General features: G+C 50.9%; 1 protein-coding gene and 8 non-coding genes across 18 annotated transcripts in view; all 9 read left to right on the forward strand.

Annotated features, from left to right (window-relative positions):
* prrc2b (proline-rich coiled-coil 2B) overlaps positions 1-14,028 on the forward strand; it is a 44,152-nt gene that overhangs the window by 10,495 nt on the left and 19,629 nt on the right. For 7 of the 10 annotated variants that reach the window (XM_076283469.1, XM_076283472.1, XM_076283473.1 and 4 more), the window contains exons 7-16: positions 107-498; positions 1,222-1,349; positions 2,777-2,940; positions 4,292-4,382; positions 4,981-5,134; positions 6,454-6,790; positions 8,034-8,209; positions 9,505-9,700; positions 10,176-10,386; positions 11,625-13,838. In XM_076283469.1, the coding sequence (XP_076139584.1) occupies positions 107-498; positions 1,222-1,349; positions 2,777-2,940; positions 4,292-4,382; positions 4,981-5,134; positions 6,454-6,790; positions 8,034-8,209; positions 9,505-9,700; positions 10,176-10,386; positions 11,625-13,838 (4,063 nt within the window). The remainder of the gene's footprint in view (positions 1-106; positions 499-1,221; positions 1,350-2,776; positions 2,941-4,291; positions 4,383-4,980; positions 5,135-6,453; positions 6,791-8,033; positions 8,210-9,504; positions 9,701-10,175; positions 10,387-11,624; positions 13,839-14,028) is intronic. The other 3 variants (XM_076283471.1, XM_076283479.1, XM_076283474.1) reach the window with 2 other exon arrangements.
* LOC143123563 (small nucleolar RNA SNORA71) lies at positions 624-750 on the forward strand. Its single transcript, XR_012986851.1, has one exon. It is a non-coding gene; the product is annotated as a small nucleolar RNA SNORA71 (small nucleolar RNA).
* Positions 1,604-1,730, forward strand: LOC143123565 (small nucleolar RNA SNORA71). Its single transcript, XR_012986853.1, has one exon. It is a non-coding gene; the product is annotated as a small nucleolar RNA SNORA71 (small nucleolar RNA).
* On the forward strand, positions 3,862-3,988 carry LOC143123562 (small nucleolar RNA SNORA71). The gene has a single exon (XR_012986850.1). It is a non-coding gene; the product is annotated as a small nucleolar RNA SNORA71 (small nucleolar RNA).
* LOC143123566 (small nucleolar RNA SNORA71) lies at positions 5,960-6,086 on the forward strand. The gene has a single exon (XR_012986854.1). It is a non-coding gene; the product is annotated as a small nucleolar RNA SNORA71 (small nucleolar RNA).
* Positions 7,393-7,519, forward strand: LOC143123558 (small nucleolar RNA SNORA71). Its single transcript, XR_012986846.1, has one exon. It is a non-coding gene; the product is annotated as a small nucleolar RNA SNORA71 (small nucleolar RNA).
* On the forward strand, positions 8,885-9,011 carry LOC143123559 (small nucleolar RNA SNORA71). The gene has a single exon (XR_012986847.1). It is a non-coding gene; the product is annotated as a small nucleolar RNA SNORA71 (small nucleolar RNA).
* On the forward strand, positions 9,952-10,078 carry LOC143123568 (small nucleolar RNA SNORA71). The gene has a single exon (XR_012986855.1). It is a non-coding gene; the product is annotated as a small nucleolar RNA SNORA71 (small nucleolar RNA).
* LOC143123561 (small nucleolar RNA SNORA71) lies at positions 11,275-11,401 on the forward strand. The gene has a single exon (XR_012986849.1). It is a non-coding gene; the product is annotated as a small nucleolar RNA SNORA71 (small nucleolar RNA).

The following is a 14,028-nucleotide window of genomic DNA, read 5'->3' on the forward strand; positions in this document are numbered from 1 at the left end:
TTTCTTTCTTTCTTTCTTTCTTTCTTTCTTTCTTTCTCCCCCTCTCTCTCTCTCTCCCCTCTCTTTTTTTATATCTCTCTCTCTCTCTCCCCCCCCCCTTTCTCAGACGTGACGAGCTGGAGGGAGGGTGGTGGGAGGAATCTGCAGCCCTTCGCCCTACCGTTGGGCGCGGCCTCCGACTCGGAGGGCAAGAGTGGCAGCAGCAGCAGCAGCGGCGGCGGAGGAGGTGGTGGTGGAGTAGGAGGAGGTGCGGCTGACGCCGCGTCCCCCCTTCCTCCTCCTCCCCCCTCCTCCTCTTCCTCCTCCTCCGCCGCCGGTGGCGGCCTCTCCACGGCTGCTGCTGTCGTTGCTGCCTCCTCCTCCTCCTCCTCCTCGACCTCCGACCCCAAGGAGCCCTCTCTGCGTCCTGCTCAGCCCCTGCGTCGCCCGGCCCCCTCCGCCCTGCAGTACCAGCTTCACCACGCCGCCGCCACCTACCACGACATGCTGCCCGCCTTCGTAAGTACAGGCCACCCATACAGTGCAGTGCAACCTTGCAGTTCTCACACATGAAACCCATAGTGCAGTACAACCTTACAGTTCTTACACATTGTGTAGGAATTCAGGGAGGGCCAGGCTGTTCACCCTGTATCGAAAGTGGCTGTGGCGTGATGGTTGCCAGGTCATTGATATTGCAGGAAGAGTGAGCTGAAAGTCTTTCCCGTGTTTGCTGGACCCTCTGTTCCTGACAAACCCTGTGTCTTTCACACATGTCCTAATTGTTTTGCCCTCAAGTGCAGTGTAAAGATTTATCTGCTCTATAATGTTTAAATAGTCAATGTTTCTTATAACACTTAGTGTGGATGTTGCCGTTTCAAAAGTGTTTTCCATGCATCACTGTAGCTGCATCACAGCTATTTAGTAGTAACACGTTACACTTCACTTTGGGATAGCTTTGAACTTTAATTGCTGCTCGGAAATCTGTTATCTTGGACACTGGACAGTGGTGACTTGATGGCAGTAAAATGAGTGTATGGATCATCTAGCTTGTAAATAATGGCGGGAGTGATGACCGTGTCTCAGAAGGCACAGTTTGGTTGTCTTTAGTGTGCCTTAAATGGTACAAGATGGGTGTCTGAGTTTTAAAGTGTAAGTATTTGGAGGAACTGACTTCCATAAGCATTGGATTTGTCCAGAATAATGTTATTATTTGTGTTAATTGTTTGGTGTTTTTGTTTACAGATGTGCCCCAAAGAGCCGCGAGACGCCCCTGGCACCTCTGAGCATGCCCCTCCTGCAGCGGGCGCCCCCATGCGCTTTGACGCCAGGCCCAACTTCAGACCATCCTTCCCTGCCCCCGAGCCCGTCAAGTAAGTCCCAGCAGGCATGGACGCCGCACAAACAACCACTTCTCTCTGTGTGCGCCGTTTTGGAAGAGTGCATGTGGACCGTTTGAAGTCTCTTGGCACGGGATAAGCAGTAACCATCATGCTTTGGTCAGATTTTTAGATCCGATGGCTACTGTTTCTATGAAGGAAAATACTAATTAATTCAAATGAATTATGAAGGATTAAAATGCAGGTACAGACACTAAATGGTCATCATACTGCCAGCCATATGTTCACCCTGTATCGAAAGTGGCTGTGGCGTGATGGTTGCCAGGTCATTGATATTGCAGGAAGAGTGAGCTGAAAGTCTTTCCCGTGTTTGCTGGACCCTCTGTTCCTGACAAACCCTGTATCTTTCAGACAAGGCAACTCTGTTTTACAATGAAGCTACTATGATTAGCATTGTTTTGTCAAGCATGTGTTATTACAAAACATTGTTGCATGTCTCTTTTTGAAGGACCAATGAACTGGTATTTGTATGTATAGGCTGCTCTGTTGGTATATTTTAGAGGTGTTTTTTATAGGCTGCTCTGTTGGTATATTTTAGAGGTGCTATGTATATCTAGGCTGCTCTGTTGGTATATTTTAGAGGTGGTTTGTACATCTAGGCTGCTCTGTTGGTATATTCTAGAGGTGGTTTGTACATCTAGGCTGCTCTGTTGGTATATTTTAGAGGTGGTTTGTATATCTAGGCTGCTCTGTTGGTATATTTTAGAGGTGGTTTGTATATCTAGGCTGCTCTGTTGGTATATTTTAGAGGTGGTTTGTATATCTAGGCTGCTCTGTTGGTATATTTTAGAGGTGGTTTCTATATCTAGGCTGCTCTGTTGGTATATTTTAGAGGTGGTTTGTATATCTAGGCTGCTCTGTTGGTATATTTTAGAGGTGGTTTGTATATCTAGGCTGCTCTGTTGGTATATTTTAGAGGTGGTTTGTATATCTAGGCTGCTCTGTTGGTATATTTTAGAGGTGGTTTGTATGTATAGGCTGCTCTGTTATATTTTAGAGGTGTTTTTTTATAGGCCGCTCTGTTGGTATATTGTATAGACTGCTCTGTTGGTATATTGTAAAGGCCGCTCTGTTGGTTAGAGGTGGTTTGTATATCTAGGCTGCTTTGTTGGTATATTTTAGAGGTGGTTTTTTATAGGCCGCTCTGTTGGTATATTGTAAAGGCCGCTCTGTTGGTATATTGTAAAGGCTGCTCTGTTGGTTAAGGTGGTTTGGCATGTTCTCCCTGGGGTTCCTTTGATGTCCCCCAGCATGCAAAGCGGTCTGGCCTTTCAGCTATAGGTCTGCTGCTGTTTTGAGAGTGAATCTGAGTTGACTGACTGGCTGCTCTCTGTTTGTCTTCCCTATGGTGTGTATGTGATGTCTCTGTGTGTGTGTGTGTGTGTGTGTGATCTGTGCAGCGGGGAGGTGAGGAGAGAGAACCGATTCGTCAGGGCACCCCCTCGCCTCGCCTCTCGCCCCATCCGTCGCCCTGGCGATCGTGCCCCCCGCCCTGCCATCATTAACCCCGAGGACCTGAAGGATCTGGACGACCTGGACAAGGATTGCGAGGATGGCTGGGCTGGTAAGGACTCTAGCGCATGATGGACCGCACTCAAACTACCCCCTTAATTTACTTAAGCAATAAGCCCCGAGAGGCCGTAGGTTACACTGATTCTACAACAGCTAAGGGGCGAGTGTACGTTTTTTTCTAAAACTGTTGCTATAAATACCTAGCAAAGTTGCATAAAGTAAAGGTAAAGCAACGAGAAATGTAACGATTTATTCATAGATAGTCATTCTAACGCCAAGAAATATATTTCCTCTATCTGAATAGTTGCCAAGCAACGTTGAGACGCAGCTACTTTAACTTTTGTATCAAGTTATGGTAGCGCAGTAATATAGATCGGAATGCGGTCAAGGTGTATGTTTGTGCTGGATTTTACAATGGCATCGAACATGATTCAGCCAATCACAATCAAGGACCGGAACTATCAGTTTTTAAAAAAAACACCATTAAAACATTCCTCTGTCCTTTTGTATTGAACTCTATCTAAAAGCAGTCCCCTTATATATATATATATATATACACACACACACACGATTAAAGCAGTCCCCTTAAACACACACACACACACGATTAAAGCAGTCCTCTTATACACACATACACACGATTAATACAGTCCCCTTAAACACACACACACACACGATTAAAGCAGTCCCCTTAAACACACACACACACACACGATTTAAGCAGTCCTCTTACACACACACACACACACATGATTAAAGCAGTCCTCTTACACACACACACACGATTAATACAGTCCCCTTATGTACATACAATTAAAGAAATCCAAACTGTCTTGTTTTTAAGATATTAGATGAAAAAACTTTAAGCTTGTCAGTCTTCTATCGTGGGAGGGAAAGTGTGTCTGAAGGTTGGCAGTTGTGAAGCAGTGGCAGCTGAGCAATGAGCAGGTCGAGCGTTCTCCAGTCACTAGCATCCTGTATCGAAAGTGGCTGTGGCGTGATGGTTGCCAGGTCATTGATATTGCAGGAAGAGTGAGCTGAAAGTCTTTCCCGTGTTTGCTGGACCCTCTGTTCCTGACAAACCCTGTATCTTTCAGACAAATAGTTGTATCTTTCAGACATTTTCGCCCTTCCTCAATATATGTAGTAGAGTTGTCTACATTGTGCATTTATGCTGCAAATACACTTGTGTACACACGCACGTACACACACACACACACACACACACACACAAACAAACCATCTGCTCTAAGTCAGTGGCAACAGAGGAGCCTCTAATTCCGACTGAATGCAGCAGCATGAGAAGCCTCCTGTCTAATCTCAATCTTGTGTGTGTGCGCAACAGCATGAGAAGCCTCCTGTCTAATCTCAATCTTGTGTGTGTGCGCGTGTGCGCCCTCGAGCAGGCCTCCATGAGGAAGTGGATTACAGCGAGAAACTGAAGTTCAGCGATGACGAGGAGGATCATGCGGCCGGGGACAAGAGTAAGATTTGGTGAGTCTGAGGCCCTCTAGCAGCCCCCCACAACCTGAGACGCCTCACACCTGCAGAGAACCCCACACCTGCAGAGAACCCCACACCTGCAGAGAACCCCACACACCTGCAGAGAACCCCACACACCTGCACAGAACCCCACACACCTGCACAGAACCCCACACACCGGCCGAGAACCCCACACACACCTGCACAGAACCCCACACACCGGCCGAGAACCCCACACCTGCAGAGAAGCCCACACCTGCACAGAACCCCACACACCGGCCGAGAACCCCACACCTGCACAGAACCCCACACACCTGCAGAGAAGCCCACACCTGCAGAGAAGCCCACACCTGCAGAGAAGCCCACACACCTGCAGAGAAGCCCACACACCTGCAGAGAAGCCCACACACCTGCAGAGAAGCCCACACCTGCACAGAACCCCACACACCTGCAGAGAAGCCCACACCTGCAGAGAAGCCCACACCTGCAGAGAAGCCCACACCTGCAGAGAAGCCCACACCTGCAGAGAACCCCATACACCTGCCGAGAACCCCACACCCTGGGCTAGACTAACTGTGTGTGTGTGTGTGTGTGTGTGTGTGTGACGCAGGGGCGAGTGGGACACCCACCGTGAGCGCCAGGCCTCCTTCAGCTCTGGTGAGGGTGCGTACCCCCACGATGCCAATGATGACGAGGCGTACCACCGCCACCAAGAGCTGGTGCCTGTCAGGAAGACCAACGGCCGCTACCCCCCCGACGCCCAGGTGAGCTCAAACACACCTGGGAAAGATTTCTGACTCGTGCCCATTAGTCACTGCTTGAAAGTCATGTTTGCTTGTTGTAAAATATTACAAGATGAACAGTATCCATACAGATAGAGGTCATATATGGATGTACAGTATCCATAGAGATAGAGGTCATATATGGATGTAGAGTATCCATAGAGATAGAGGTCCTATATAGATGTAGATGTACAGTATCCATAGAGATAGAGGTCATATATGGATGTAAATGTACAGTATACATAGATAGAGGTCCTATATGGATGTAGATGTACAGTATCCATAGAAATAGAGGTCCTATATGGATGTAGATGTACAGTATCCATAGAGATAGAGGTCATATGGATGTAGATGTTGAGTATACATATATGGATGTAGATGTACAGTATCCATAGAGATAGAGGTCATATATGGATGTAGATGTACAGTATCCATAGAAATAGAGGTCCTATATGGATGTAGATGTACAGTATCCATAGAGATAGAGGTCATATGGATGTAGATGTTGAGTATACATATATGGATGTAGATGTATAGTATCCATAGAGATAGAGGTCATATATGTGGATGTAGATGTACAGTATAGAGATAGAGGTCATATATGGATGTAGATGTACAGTATAGAGATAAAGATCATATATGGATGTAGATGTACAGTATAGACATAGAGGTCATATATGGATGTAGATCTTGCGATAGACACTTGGGACCCGAGCTGATCTTATTTCCAGATCAACAGAACAGATCGTGGCCTGTATCAATGTGTTCACCCTGTATCAATGTGTTCACCCTGTATCAATGTGTTCACCCTGTATCGAAAGTGGCTGTGGCGTGATGGTTGCCAGGTCATTGATATTGCAGGAAGAGTGAGCTGAAAGTCTTTCCCGTGTTTGCTGGACCCTCTGTTCCTGACAAACCCTGTATCTTTCAGACAAATAGTTTCAAATGAGTTATCCATGAGTGCTTACTAGCCAACCCTCCCCTACCTGGGGTTTTCATTTGAGTAATAGTGCGTAACACACAGTACGAACTCTCTTCATTAGATAGTGTATATCACATAGTACGAGCTCTTCTTTTGAGTAATAGTGCGTAACACACAGTAAGAACTCTCTTAATTATTCCTTTTTGTTTTTCCTTTCTCTTCACCTCAATCATTCCATCTCTCTCTCTACCCCCCTTCTCTCTCCGTTTCTATCTCTCCATCCTCCCCCCCCTCTCTCTCCATCTCTCTCTCCCTATCTATCTCTATCTCTCCCCCTCTCTCTCTCTCTCTCTCTTCATCCCTCGCTCCTTCTCTCCAGCCGCAGCAGAAAGGCAGTGTGGCGAGTGAGTCTGTGGAGGAGCCGGAGGAGGGTCAGCGTCCGGGCCCGTCGCGGGGGAAGTTTGCGTCGGCCGAGCTCTCGGAGGCGGTGGAGCGCGCGCGGCGACGGCGGGAGGAAGAGGAGAGGCGTGCTCGCGAGGAGCGTCTGGCCGCCTGCGCCGAGAAGCTCAAGAAGCTGGACGAGAAGTTCGGGAAGAGCGAGAGGCTGCAGCGGCCCGCTGACCCCCCGAAAGATCCCGAGGCCAGAGAAGCCGCCCTCTCGCCCAGCCGAGACGCCGCCAAACACCACCAGGAGGCCTGGCACTACACCGGCAAAGGTCAGAAACCGATCTGGGGCTCGATTCTAGAAAGCGTCGTTTGCTAACTTGCGTCGCAACCTTGGTAGTTCGATCCATCGTTCTTGGATTTGGTGTTTCTAGAAAAGGATGTTCGAACTCTCAATCGCAAACAAGGACGCAAAGTTTGGTCGTTTGAACTACTGCCCCTGGGCAGTCGCACTTGTGTCATTCCTTGGTAGTTCCAGTTGGTGTCCTGAGCGCCTGAACAGCAGTGCCATACCGCGCAGGAACGTGATTGTAGGTCAAAGGTCTCCAGCCTCTTTTCCTCCGAGAGATACTAGTGCTGATATTGATCACGTAGCTGATCTCCACCAGAACAGCTTAAAAAGCTTTGGATGCCTTTCAACTCGTTTACCTTGTGTTTGTAAACTGCGATTTGATAGGAATTCTGACCGGTTCGGAGATCCTCTCAGAAACAGTTGGGATATGTGTAGGTCAGTGTTATAGCAGGTATAGCATGACATGCTCTCGGCTAGCACGTGTCTTACGGTGCTGGGCGCTGAGGTTTAGTCAGTAGCTGCTGCTACTTGGAGAACTTGAGTACTTATGCTGCTTATTGAAGTGCTAACATGCCCTTAGCATCCTGTATCGAAAGTGGCTGTGGCGTGATGGTTGCCAGGTCATTGATATTGCAGGAAGAGTGAGCTGAAAGTCTTTCCCGTGTTTGCTGGACCCTCTGTTCCTGACAAACCCTGTATCTTTCACACATGTTTTGCTTTTCGTTCTCAAGTAACACACAATGCTCTGGCCATTAAATAGCCTTGGTTGCTGAAATTGCTTAATTAAACAAACAAACATCGTTCTGTGCAAAAAATTCTCTGCTCTGTAATGTTTAAATAGTCAATGTTTCTTATAAAATGCAATCTTCTGTGTGAGGCTGTATAAAGCTGTTCCCTAACTAACTAACTGGATTAGGGCCAGAGTGCTAACCAGTAGGCCACGGCTGCCCCTGATCCCTAACTAACTAACTAGATTAGGGCAAGAGTGCGTGAAATGTCCAAGAGGTGCTTGATCTCCTACTCTCTGCGTTCCAATGATCTCCACTAATCTCCCAGCATGTTGAAATCCTCAAAACATGGCACTGGTGGAGACTACAATGCCCCCTGTGGATATCAGTGTTTATATCTGAGCATTTTGTCCATTTGTACACACACACTCACACACGTCTTGGTCTGAAACTCTAACTGTTTAATGTTGTTGTTGTTGTTAATGTTTCACGCAGACGTATCAGAGTTGCCGCCCGAGCAGTGCCCCAGCCAGGAGTACGGAGATGGCGCCAGCTCTGCCTTCGGGTGCGACGAGGAGGGCGGCGCGGAGTCCACGTCCCCGCTGCCAGACTACGGCCGACACCAGAAGCCTGTGGCGCCCCGCTTCCAGAAGCAGCAGCAGCAGCAGCAGGTGAGGCCACCGCCCGCTCTAACCACCTTATCCCATAATTCCCCTGGATTAGTGTCCGCATGCCACGCTATCAGAAGTGGCCCAGCTCAAAGAGGGGGAATGTTTGCGGGACTGGAGGGCTTAGCGTTTGCAGTCAGACATGAAGCCGTGGCATTATTTCTGCTGTGGGGGAGTTCATAGAAGTGCTTCTGGTCTCTGCCTGACACCTCGTAAACTTGTTCTGAATAGGCTGCTCTCTCTGCCAAGTGCCACTTCTGTAGTCCATCAGATTTTGTTACCAAGTTGCTTTGCTATGTGGCAAGAGCAAAGCCCAGTCCTGTGGCAAGAGCAAAGCCCAGTCCTGTGTCTGGGTGGCAAGAGCAAAGCCCAGTCCTGTGTCCGGGACTAAATACCCCGTGTGCTCTGTTGTTGGCAGGAATATAAATATCTGCTGCACAACACATAAACAAACAAACTGTAAGATGCTCTGATCACTGATGGTCATTTTAAGAAATGTTTACTTGAAGCGGTCTCCTTGCATTGTTGTTATTGGAATTCTTAGTATTGATATTGGAATCTAATTTTTTCCCCATCAAATGCCCTCACAAAAAGCTATTAAGTAACTGAAGATATCTACATTAATGCAACAGCAAAACTTTAATAGGCCATGGGTTTAGAAAAGGCCCTTGTATATCATCCTGTATCGAAAGTGGCTGTGGCGTGATGGTTGCCAGGTCATTGATATTGCAGGAAGAGTGAGCTGAAAGTCTTTCCCGTGTTTGCTGGACCCTCTGTTCCTGACAAACTCTGTATCTTTCACACATTTTTTGGCACAGTTTTTCCACTTTATAATATAATATTTTTGACTTCAAAATTTAGATTTTTTTGCTCATAACGGTACATTTACAATATGTAAACAATTTCAAAGCTCAACTATAAAGTAGGGTCTTGAAAGAATAGATAATCAGTTTTGAAAAAGTTTGGAATTTTTCTGTGTGTGTTCAGGAGCAGGTGTATAAGATGCAGCAGTGTTCTATGTCTAACTGTATATTTGATCTCTAAGTGTGTGTGTGTGTGTGTGTGTGTGTGTGTGTGTGTGTGTGTGTGTGTGTGTGTGTGTGTGTGTGTGTGTGTGTGTGTGTGTGTGTGTGTGTGTGTGTGTGTGTGTGTGTGTGTGTGTGTGTGTGTGTGTGTGTGTGTGTGTGTGTGTGTGTGTGTGTGTGTTCAGGAGCAGGTGTATAAGATGCAGCAGTGTGTCTAACTGTATATTTGATCTCTAAATGTGTGTGTGTGTGTGTGTGTGTGTGTGTGTTCAGGAGCAGGTGTATAAGATGCAGCAGTGGCAGCAGCAGCAGCAGACGGGTCATGGTGGCCCCCCTCAGCGCGGCTACTACCCCCCTCATGTGCTCGGCTTCGACCCCCGCTGGATGATGATGCCCCCCTACATGGACCCCCGCATGGCCCAGGGCCGCTCCCCCGTGGATTACTACCCCAACGCTGTGCACTCCTCAGGTGAGCGCCCCTTGGAGGATGGGAGGGAGTGTGCGGGGAACAGCCTCTGTGCAGTTCAATCCCCGAGGCTTGGTTCATGGTGTGATAGAATGATTTTTTGGTGTGTTAGATGCGCTTGATGGATTGAGTTTTAAACATTGTACAACTTTCACCAAAACCACAAGTCCACAAGGAAAAAAAAAAGTTTAGTTGCATATAACAGCTTATGGGTTTTTAAAATAGATGCTTAAGATTTAAGTATTGGGTTTAACCCCTGTATCGAAAGTGACTGTGGCGTGATGGTTGCCAGGTCATTGATATTGCAGGAAGAGTGAGCTGAAAGTCTTTCCCGTGTTTGCTGGACCCTCTGTTCCTGACGAACCCTGTGTCTTTCAGACACGTCTTGGCCCCTCTAGCGTGGAGCGCTGTGTTCTGCAGGAGAGACTTCCTGTGATGGCAGCTGAAGCGTTTGGACTAAATGTGTGTTTGTCCTCAGGCATGATGAAGCCCATGATGCAGCCAGAGCATCTGAACAGCCCCGGCTCTGCCTCAGACGAGAGCTGCCACCCCAGCATGCTCCCTGAGAGGAGAGCCCCCTCCACTGAGCCCTACCCGCCGTGGAGCCAAGATGGCTACCCGGCCCGCAGTTTCACCCCACCCTACCAGCGGCAGAGGGAAAGCAGTGACCGGAGCCAAGGAGATGACCGGTGAGAGAAAAGCAGGAAATGGGTTCCCCTCACTGTAGCATAACAGCCCCTGTTTAGGATCTCCTAGAGCTGGAAATGGGTTCCCCTCACTGTAGCATAACAGCCCCTGTTTAGGATCTCCTAGAGCTGGAAATGGGTTCCCCTCACTGTAGCATAACAGCCCCTGTTTAGGATCTCCTAGAGCTGGGGTGCCTCTCTTGTCTTCCCATCTTGAGGAAGGAGTCTTTTTTTATTTTCTGAAGCTGGGGTTCTGTACGATCATCTATTGGTTCTACCTGTGTGCCGATGTTTTACCTAATCTCATCTGCCACAGGGCTTCACACCCATAGGGCTCCATGTGGACATTATGAGTACACCCATAGGGCTCCATGTGGACATTATGAGTACACCCAAAGGGCTCCATAGGGCTCCATGTGGACATTATGAGTACACCCATAGGGCTCCATGTGGACATTATGAGTACACCCATAGGGCTCCATAGGGCTCCATGTGGACATTATGAGTACACCCATAGGGCTCCATGTGGACATTATGAGTACACCCAAAGGGCTCCATAGGGCTCCATGTGGACATTATGAGTACACCCATAGGGCTCCATGTGGACATTATGAGTACACCCATAGGGCTCCATAGGGCTCCATGTGGACATTATGAGTACACCCATAGGGCTCCATGTGGACATTATACACCCATAGGGCTCCATGTGGACATTATGAGTACACCCATAGGGCTCCATGCGTTTAGACATTATGAGTACACCCATAGGGCTCCATGTGTTTAGACATTATGAGTACACCCATAGGGCTCCATGTGGACATTATGAGTACACCCATAGAGCTTGCAGTTCTCACACATTGTGTAGGAATTCAGGGAGGGCCAGGCTGTTCACCCTGTATCGAAAGTGGCTGTGGCGTGATGGTTGCCAGGTCATTGATATTGCAGGAAGAGTGAGCTGAAAGTCTTTCCCGTGTTTGCTGGACCCTCTGTTCCTGACAAACCCTGTATCTTTCACACATGTTTTTATTCTGAACTTTGGCACAACATAAAGATTTCTCTGCTCTATAAACTTAGGAGATATAATGGATATTTGTCTATTTAGGACTTCACAGTTCAGCACAGCTTCTTTAGTGAACAAATAGGACTTGTACATCTCTGCTCTTTAGTATGTTATTCTGCCCTGATTGGTCTTATTGTTTATTTGTTTGCCTGGCTGCCCTCCCTGGTCGTATTTCCCTCAGGAGTGAGCGTGCCTGCTCCCAGCAGGACTCGTACGAGGACCGAGGCAGCGAGTGCCAGGAAATCACCGCTGCGGACGACCCCCATCCCCACCAGACCTACCGGCCAAGAGGAGACGCGCACGACGCAACCGGTGGCCGCTCCCAGACCGGAGACGGAGACTACGCCAAACCGGACGCTAAGGAGGCCTCCCGGCACCAGCGGGCCGGCAGCGGAGGCGACGAAGTGTTTGACAAGGACAAGGGCTACGAGGCGGACTTCTGGAGGAAGGACGGGCCTCTGAAGAAGGATGGTCCGCAGCAGCAGTGGTCCGACCCTGGCGGCTCTTCCAGCAGCAGCAGCAGTGTCGTCGGCCAACCGTTGGAGTCCGGTAGCCGCCCCCTCTCGCGCCGCACCGGGCCCATCAAGCGGCCAGTGCTCAAGGCCCTCAAGGTCGAGGACAAGGAGAACGAGAAACCCAAGGTCGAGCCAGAAGAGAAGCAGGTCCCCTACCGACTGGAGAAGGAAGTGCTGACCAACGTGTACGACCTGAAGAAGGACAACCAGCCGCTGCCCAGTAGACACTCGGCCACACAAGCCGCAGACAAGATGCTCCATCAGCATCAGCACCAGCACCATCAGCAGCATCAGCAGCAGCAGCACCATCAGCAGCAGCAGCACCATCAGCAGCAGCAGCAGCAGCAGGCTGAGGAGAAGGAGAGGTATGCGGCTACTGCGTCGGGCCGTGGGGAGAAGCTGGACCAGCAGCAGCAGCAGCACCAAGCCCAGGAGGAGGACAACAAGGAGAACAGCTGGGAGACGGGCGGCAGGGGTCATCACGCGCAGTCCCGCGACGCGCCGGAGAGCAGGGAGACGTCCGCACCGCGCCGCAACAACTGGATCTTCATCGACGAGGAGCAGGCGTTCGCCGGGGCACGGGGAGCCGGGCGCGGTGGACGAGGACGGGGCTTTCGGGACTTCGGCGCCCGTGGAGGCGGCAGCGGCGGTCGGGGCGGCCGAGGGGAGAACTCCAGGGGCGGGTACGGCAGCGGCAGCGCTAGCAACAACAACAACGGCGGCGGCAACTCTCAGAGAGCCGGACGGGGCCGCGGAATGAGGGAGTTCGCTAAGGCCGAGGACCTGGCACGAGGCAAGCCGCGGCGACGCAACGTGAGCGAGACGCTGAGCGAGGCCTCCGAGTACGAGGAGCTGCCCAAGCGCCGCCGCCAGAAGGCCACAGAGAACGGAGACGGAGGCTACCCAGCTCCCGCAGACGGCGGCAAGAAGGCCGACCGCGACTCGTGGAGGTCCAACAAAGTGTACACGGACGAGCAGGGGACGGGCAGCGACGCGCGGGACAAGGCCAAGCCCAGCCGAGGGTTCGGACGCTCCCTGCCCCCGCGCCTCAACGCAGGGTACCAGCGCGGCTTCGGCTCCAGGGACATCTCCACCTGGAGAGGGCGCTCTACCCAGCTCGCCGGTGGCGGTGCTGCCCAGGACAACGGCTACGCTCTCGGAGGCGACTCCTACTCTCGACGGCCGCCGGCAGAGCGTGAGCTGGTCAAGTACGCGCAGAAGTTCTCCGGCTCCGTCATCGAGAACGGCGTGGATGAGCGAGGAGGAGGAGGAGGAGGAGGAGGAGGTGGGACAGACGGGGACGGATACGTGGACAACGACAACCCCGACAACCGGCCCCTGCGACGACGACGCCCCCCCCGCCAGGACAAGCCCCCCCGCTTCCGTCGCCTGCGCGAGCGTGAGCCCGGCAGCCAGTGGAACAGCGACGAGTACGTCAACGGAGACTTCGCCAACCCCTGGCCTGGACGCGCCAAGAGCGGAGAGGACGGCTGGCCCGGCCACTACCCCGGCGGCGGTGGCGGCGGCCGAGCTCACGAGTTGGGCAGCGGTCAGCAGGGCGAAGACTGGGAGTCCGGCTCGGACAACAGCGACTTCGGCGACTGGCGTGAGAAGCGCGGAGGCGGCGGGGGGGGGAGCGGTCACCACGGCGACGTGCCGTCCGACTCCGGCCACAGCGAGCCGGGCTCCGGGGAGAAGAGGGAGCACTCCAAGCGCAGCTTCTCCAGCCAGCGCCCCCTGGTGGAGCGGCAGAACCGTAAGGGCGAGCCGCCCGTCCTGGAGGGGGGCAAAATCAGCCGCTCTGGAGACACGCCCGCCACGGCTGGCTCGGCCAATCGCAACGACAGCTGGCAGAATGGAGTGTCTCCCGCCTGCAAAAGGTCAATTTTGTTTCATTATGCAAAAGTAAATCTGTCTGCATTTAACGTTGCAGTTGATTGCTGAAAATGAAATGAATTCAAAACATTTCCATATTGACTTTGTTTCGTCCAGTCGGCTCATGACAATGTTGTGCATTAAATTGTCAATCCAGCTGTCCTTTGATGTCTGCCCCCTGTGCTTAGCCATTGG

The sequence above is a fragment of the Alosa pseudoharengus genome, unplaced genomic scaffold (genome assembly GCF_046254945.1).
Source record: "Alosa pseudoharengus isolate Yale_2024_CS ecotype anadromous, Long Island Sound unplaced genomic scaffold, YU_APseudo_1.1 YU_APseudo_1.1_scf_14, whole genome shotgun sequence".
Lineage (NCBI taxonomy): Eukaryota > Metazoa > Chordata > Actinopteri > Clupeiformes > Clupeidae > Alosa > Alosa pseudoharengus.